Source organism: Kryptolebias marmoratus, linkage group LG18 (genome assembly GCF_001649575.2).
Source record: "Kryptolebias marmoratus isolate JLee-2015 linkage group LG18, ASM164957v2, whole genome shotgun sequence".
NCBI lineage: Eukaryota > Metazoa > Chordata > Actinopteri > Cyprinodontiformes > Rivulidae > Kryptolebias > Kryptolebias marmoratus.
The window spans coordinates 19,129,604-19,136,959 of NC_051447.1; the positions used below are offsets into that span (position 1 = coordinate 19,129,604).

At 47.4% G+C, this 7,356-nt stretch overlaps 1 protein-coding gene across 1 annotated transcript in view; it reads left to right on the forward strand.

Moving 5' to 3' along the window:
* The window catches only part of LOC108228289 (plexin-B2), a 167,555-nt gene that overhangs the window by 157,030 nt on the left and 3,169 nt on the right, over nucleotides 1–7,356 (forward strand). Inside the window, exons 32-42 of the mRNA XM_037981328.1 lie at nucleotides 206–352; nucleotides 911–988; nucleotides 1,061–1,139; nucleotides 1,227–1,327; nucleotides 2,351–2,432; nucleotides 2,665–2,816; nucleotides 3,919–4,079; nucleotides 4,668–4,815; nucleotides 6,078–6,142; nucleotides 6,223–6,298; nucleotides 6,823–6,897. Of these exons, the coding sequence (XP_037837256.1) occupies nucleotides 206–352; nucleotides 911–988; nucleotides 1,061–1,139; nucleotides 1,227–1,327; nucleotides 2,351–2,432; nucleotides 2,665–2,816; nucleotides 3,919–4,079; nucleotides 4,668–4,815; nucleotides 6,078–6,142; nucleotides 6,223–6,298; nucleotides 6,823–6,897 (1,164 nt within the window). The remainder of the gene's footprint in view (nucleotides 1–205; nucleotides 353–910; nucleotides 989–1,060; nucleotides 1,140–1,226; nucleotides 1,328–2,350; nucleotides 2,433–2,664; nucleotides 2,817–3,918; nucleotides 4,080–4,667; nucleotides 4,816–6,077; nucleotides 6,143–6,222; nucleotides 6,299–6,822; nucleotides 6,898–7,356) is intronic.

The following is a 7,356-nucleotide window of genomic DNA, read 5'->3' on the forward strand; positions in this document are numbered from 1 at the left end:
ATAAATACGGTGGAAAGTTTAACCAGTTATAGGCACTTTGACTGTTTCCCTGGAATATAAATGCTTCACATAAGTTAATAGTAGTTTAAATTAACAATATTAATGGGTAACAGTTGGTATTATTAGGGAACTGTAGTAGACAGTTTGACGCAGCTCTCTGTTACGTCGACGCCGGTTCGTGACCCGGTTTCACTTCCTGTTTTAGGACACAGCCGGAGAGCCGTTGTACAAACTGTTCAAGGCGCTGAAGCATCAGGTGGAGAAAGGACCGGTGGACGCCAGGCTGAAGAAAGCCAAATACACGCTGAACGACACGGGGCTGCTGGGAGACGACGTCGAGTACTCGGTTCTGGTCCGTGTCCGCAGAAACCGGTTTGAGTCAGAAATCTGTAAATCTGTGTCCGAAGGTCTGCAGGGTCGGAAACAGGTCCAGGTTTCCATCGACTTTATTTACCAACATTCAGCCTTCCTCCTGAAACCAGTTGGTTGTAGTTTTTTAAAAACTAATTTGGGTTGAGTTTGAAATAGAGCCGTCCTCTCCTCCTGTCCCCTCCTACCGTCCTCTCCTCTCGTCGCCTTCTCAGACAAAATGTCCCAAACATCAGCAGAGATCTTTGGGTTTCTTCCTCCCTGGAATCATCTTTGAGTCGTTTTAGTTTCCTTTTGTTTGAATAAACAGTCCCCTCTTCTTCTTCCTCTTCTTCTTCTTCTTCTTCCTCTTCCTCTTCCTCTTCCTTTTCTTCTTCTTCTTCCTCTTCTTCTTCTTCTTCTTCCTCTTCCTCTTCCTCTTCCTTTTCTTCTTCCTCTTCCTCTTCTTCTTCTTCTGTCCTGTTAAAGGCAGGACACTGTCCTCAGATATAAGACCGTGTTACTGTCTCCATCGTGAGAAAAGCGTCTCTTCTTCTGTCAGACTGTGCAGGTTCTGGTTCCCGGGGAGGGACCGGATGTCACTCCCGTCAAAGTGCTGAACTGTGACAGCATCACCCAGGTGAGCGTCCCTCAGGTGTCCCCGCTCGTCCCCGCTCGTCCCCGTCAGTGACCGTGGTTCTCTGTCCTCCAGGTGAAAGAGAAGATCATCGATCAGGTGTACAGGAACCTGCCGTACTCACAGAGACCCAAAGTGGACAACGTCGCGCTCGGTGACTCATTTATTTATGAAACCAAACATCTGCTCCAGATTTCCTGGAGAATTCCCATTATTTATTCGTTTCCTTGTCCGTCCACAGAGTGGCGTCCCGGCTCCACGGGTCAGATCCTGTCCGACCTGGACCTCACGTCTCAGAAGGAGGGACGCTGGAGACGACTCAACACGTTGGCCCATTACAACGTGAGTTCTGCTTCCATTCTCCTCCAAAAAAACACCAAAAAACCATCTGTGTCACACCTGTGTGTTAAGCCCCGCCCCCGAAGGTGAGTTAAGCCCCGCCCCCCGTTGGTTTAAACACTGAGAGGGAGGAGCTGATTCAGAGAAGAAGAAAATCCTTTGAGCTCCGTAAATCTGTCTGATTGTCCCGTTCTCCTTTTAGAGCAAAGACTGGATTACTGTAAAACCTGAGCATGATTCTGGGCAGAGCTTCTGTGGCTTTGGAGCAAAACGAGGCGTTGGAAGACGATCTTTAACCGGAGACAGATTTTATTTAACAGCCTGAATGAAATCTGGTTTTAGGAGATTTACAAACTGTTTTTTACACAGCGTCCCATTCTGGTTGTTTGAGCCGCTCTGAGAACGTCCCGCCTTCCACGACTGAAAGTCTTTCACTTCTTTCACATGTAATCAGAGTAAATGTACTTTTACTCGAGTACAGAGTTTTAGTCCATCTTCGCTGAGACAGAAAGTCTCAAATTTAGAGACGATTTGATCCGTTTGACTCCGTCTCATTTCCTCCTTGTGTCCAACAAGCTGAAACCAGCGTCCTCGGCTCCTCGTATCCTTGCCTCATTGTGTCCTACGGCACCTCATGTCCCCTCTTCCTGTCCCCTCCTCCTGTCCTCTCTTCCCGTCCTCTCCTTCCGTCCCCTCCTTTTGTCCTCTCCTCCCGTCTCCTCCTCTCGTCCCCTTCTCCTGTCCCCTCCCGTTCCCTCCTCTTGTCCCCAGCTCTTGTCCCCTCCTCCCGTCCCCTCTTCCAGTACCGTCCTCTCGTCCTGTCCCTCCTCGTGTCCTCTCCTTGTGTCCTCTCCTCCCGTCCTCTCCTCCCGTCCCCTCCTCCAGTACCGTCCTCTCGTCCTGTCCCTCCTCGTGTCCTCCTGTCCTCTCCTCCTGTCCCCTCCTCCCATCCCCTCCTCCTTCAAAGACAGATTTATTTGATCTTTAATAACCGAGGTGTCCTCTGTCTCCCCGTCTGTCCCTCAGGTTCGGGACAACGCCACGCTGGTCCTGTCCAGAGTTCTTCACACGAAGGCGTTCCACCAGCAGCAGGACAGCCATGATGAGAGTACGTCTGCACGCCGTCTCTGTTAGCGAAATATCTCAGGATCACTGATCATTCAAGATGGCCGCCACAGCCAGCTGACCTTATGGCTGTACCTCACTGAACTCGGGGGTGGTAGTAGCTGAGAGTCGTCCTCAGCGTCTCCTTCTGAGGATGAAGGCAGATGTGGCTGTGGCGGCCATCTTGAATTAAAGCTCTGGAACTCTAACCCGTCTCACGTCTCTGTCCCTCGCAGAAAATGCGCTGCTGGAGGACGACAACACGTTCCACCTGGTGAGGCCGGCGGACGAGATCGACGAGGTGAAGTCGAAGAGAGGCAGCATGAAGGACAAGGCCATGACCAAAGCCATCACCGAGATCTACCTGACCCGCCTGCTGTCCGTCAAGGTCCGGACGAGCCCCCGAACGCTCCTCGTGTCTTTTGTTTGAGCCACTTTAAGGATTTAATCCTGACAGGGTCAGGAGGACGTCTCGTTAGTGATCATGATTGACTGCAGCCGCGCTCAGACGGATCAGAACCTTTAATTACCTGTTGAACATATTTTCTACCATTAAAAATAACTTTTAGTTAAATAATTCATCCCAACTCGACCCCATCCTCAAACAAAACGTCCACGTCTTGTTTAAATCCTGACAGAGACCCGGTTCTGACCCGGTAACATGACTTAAAGGTAAAATATTAACTTATTAATGAAACAACGAAGCTGGAAACAGAGTTTCTGTGGAGACGCTGCAGCCAGGAACCCTGTCCACCTGTGTCCCCATCCACCTCTGTCTCTGTCCACCTGTGTCCCCGTCCACCTGTGTCCCCATCCACCTGTGTCTCTGTCCACCTGTGTCTCCGTCCACCTGTGTCCCCGTTCATTGTGTCCTTGTCAACAGGTGTCCCCATCCACCAGTGTCACTGTCCACAAGTGTCCCCGTCTACCAGTGTCCCTGTCCACCATTGTCCCTGTCAACAGGTGTCCCCGTCCACCTGTGTCCCCGTCCATTGTGTCTCTGTCCACCAGTGTCTCCATCCACCTGTGTCCTTGTCAACAGGTGTCCCCATTCACCTGTGTCCCTGTCCACCAGTGTTCCTCTGCCACCTGTGTCCCTGTCCACCAGTGTCCCCGTCCATAAATGTCCCCGTCCACCAGTGTTCCTGTCCACGGGTGTCCCCATTCGACATTTGGACACAGAGACAAAGACGAGAAGGACATTCGGACCTGAGAACACTGAACCAGCTGTCAGCGACATGCAGCTGGACGGGGGACACTTTGGACACAGTTGGACGCTCCCGTCCCGAACACCGACTGGACGAACCGGTTTGACTGAAATCCGGGTTTAAATAGTCCGAGGTCCGGGTTCCACTTCCTGAGAGACGGGTCATTTGGACCCTAAGTGGATTTAAACAGAGCTGCAGGAGTCTGGATATAAACTTTTCATTTACAGGGAACCTTTGTTTGTTTGTTTGTTTGTTTATTTGATTGTTTGTTGTTGTTTTCAGGGCACGCTGCAGCAGTTCGTGGACGATTTCTTCCGCAGCGTCCTGTGCTCCGGCTCCGTCGTCCCGCCCGCCGTCAAATACTTCTTCGACTTCCTGGACGAGCAGGCGCTGAGACACGACAACGTGGACGAGGAGACGCTGCACATCTGGAAGACCAACAGGTGGGGGGGGGGATGCTGGGTGACGAACCTTCGTCTCTTTAGTCCTATATGTTGGACGTTTTGTTCGGAGGTTTTCTCAGGTTCTGGTTTCGTTTCGAGCGTTTTCAGAATAATTTAATGATCTCCTGTCGGACGGATCGTATCTTTAAACGGGACTTGAACTCCCGGCGCCACTCAGATGTCCTCGTGTGGATCTTCCTCTCCGTCTGCAGAGACGGAGAGGACGGAGAGTCATTCTCCCGCAGCTCCAGCCTCCGTTTGGTGTTTTATCGGTGTAATTCAGCCGCCCGCATGAAAGCCTCGTTTAATTGGTCGGATAAACGATAGTCCCGTTAAATTATTGACCGTATGTCGTCTCCGTCCAAATATGAGGACAAAACGCAATGAGGGACGCCTCTGAATGTCTTTTAAAATGATTCCCGTTAAAAACGCATCACTTTGAAAATGTTTGTTCCTTCAGCCTCCTGAACGTCTCACTTCCTGTTTGCGTTTAAATGTGAAAAAGAGGCGGAGCTTCCATGAACGCGGTGCTGTCGCGGGTCGACTGTGGGACGGTGATAATCTCGTTTGTTTTTATCGTTCCTGCAGCTTGCCTCTGAGGTTCTGGGTGAACATCCTGAGGAACCCTCACTTCATCTTCGACGTGCACGTGACGGAGGTGGTGGACGCGTCGCTGCACGTCATCGCTCAGACCTTCATGGACGCCTGCACCAAGACGGAGCACAAACTCAGCAGAGTCAGTTCCAACGAGACGTCCTCGTGTCCAGACGGGACAATCAAACACCAACGATGACTTTTATTAAGTTTTTTAACGTTAAAAGGTTCAAGTGATCAGATCTCCAGCCTCTGCGGCTCCTCAAACGCTTCAGAACCTTCAGGAGACTTTCCTCCTCAGGAAGTCTTTTTGTAAACGAGTCATCAAGTCACAGCCCAGTTAAACAAACAACAATAAAAGCAGCGGAAGTCCAAATGAAAGCTTTGACAGCTTCAGCTCCTGCTTGGGACAGTTTTACAATGATTACAGGAACGTCTGTTTCTCATATTTAAAGAAAAATGTGGACTGAATTAAGACTTTTGCAAAGATCTGAACGATTGGAGGAATAAAACAGAACGGGACCGAGCACACAGCCCTGGGGAACGCCTCGGGTCAATAAAGCTTTCAGGAAGTTTGACAGAAAAGGTTACATTACCGTGACTAAAAACAGTTTTTCTTTTATTATTATTATATTAATGGGATCAACAGCATCAAAGACAGCAAAGACTTTTAATTTGAAATGGCAGAAACTGAAGGACTTCCTGTTTTTGATCTTTAGTTACTTTAATGCAGGGGTGTCAAACCCAGTGACGCAAGGGGGCCAAAATTAAAAATCTGGTCCGAGTCAAGGGCCAATCAGGATCGATATTTATTAAAAATACATAAATTAATTGGTTTTAGATGCATTATGTCAAATCATTCATATAGAAATATCAATGACCTTTTCCCAGTTACAGATTAGACAGAATTTAGAGCAAACAGACTTTAATGAACACAGACAAATAGATCAAACTTCAAAAAGCTCATCATTAACTGTCATTTCTTACGCCTCACTCAGGTTTTAAATGAAGTTTTTAACATTAAAACAGACAAAAACCTGATCATACAGAAATTAAAACTATATATTGTTGGCTTCTAAGTCACTGTCAGAGAAAACTTCAGTTTTTTTAAGCAAAATAAGAATCAGAGACTCGATCTGAACCAGACTAGAGGGCCGGATGAAATGTTACAGAGGGCCGGATCTGGCCCGTGGGCCTTGAGTTTGACACGTGTGCTTTAATGAGTGACGGACTAGATTTAGGGATGGTTGAATGCGGCAAACTGATCTTTTTATTTTAGTGTTTCTCATGTAAATATGATCAAAACCAGACTTGATCTGAAAGAGACGAAGCCTCAGAGCAGCTGAACGTTTCTTCTTCTGACGCCGTTTAATTTGTTGTTTTTTCGTTTGTTTCCTCCTCCAGGAGTCTCCGAGCAACAAGCTGCTTTATGCAAAGGAGATCTCCACGTACAAGAAGATGGTTGACGAGTGAGTTTGTTTGTTTTTGGCGGTGATGTCGGCGGTCAGGAACGAGTCGTTGCTGAAACCGTCTGCTGTGTTTCCAACAGTTACTACAGCGGCATCAGGCAGATGATTCAAGTCAGCGACCAGGACATGAACACGCACCTCGCCGAGGTGTCCCGGGTACGAGTCCCTCCGTGAGACCCGCCTTCAGTCGGCCATCTTAACCGGTTTATTCTTGGACGGACTCAAGAGTATTACTGTATTATTCAAATCATTCGAGGAGAATGAGGCAAAAATCTTATTAATCAAGTGTAAAATACAGCATCAGCAGCATATTATGGTCTGTTTGAGAAATAAAACCCGTTTTGATCGGTTCGGACCGGACTGACGAGCTAACGGTGAGTTGCAGCATTCTGATATTTTAAAAATGTTCACATTTCCATTGAATTCTAGCAGCAGAAGAAAAAATAATTTGAGCCTCAAGGCGACAGAAGTTTATAAAACAACATTTATATGAAGTGTTTTTAGTTCAGACTAGCCGTTAGCTCGTCATTCTGGTCAGAGTTGGTTTACCTACAACAGGTAAGATACTGACTCTGCTTTGAAACCCTCCAGAGGTTCTGTCTGTTTTCGTTCGTTAAGTTTGAGCAGCTGCTCAGATTTCTGTCTTTAAATCTGTTCACGTTAAAACTCGTCTGTTGCAGCAACACACGGAGAAGCTGAACACCCAGGTGGCCTTACATCAGCTGTACCAGTACGCCAGCAAGTACTTCGACGCGGTGAGGAGTCATTTCTGTCTGTTCCAGCGTTCTTTCATTAGATTCACGTTTAAACTAACTTAGGTCGAGCTTTTTAAACAGTCTAGTTTATTTCAGGAACACAAGCAGCTCGATCAGTCGCAGCTTTTAGGTGATTTTAATGAGAACTCAGAGATTTCAGGTCTGGTTTAGATGATTTCATCGTCATTTATTTTGGCCACTAGGTGGCAGCGCAGGCAGAGTTTATCCTGGTTGGTCCTCAGAGACACGAAGAAGAGTTTGGTGTATTATTTAGTCCCTCCAGGATTTTGCGGGCATTTCCTAAAAGTTGCAATTTTTTTTACTAAAATCAATAAACAACCATAACTTTTAATATCTAAACCAAAAATCCTTCCTAGTTTTGTAAGATAATTCCCAACAAACATTGACATTCTCAAAAGGTGCTTTATTTGAGAACTTTGATAGCTTCTAAACTGACAT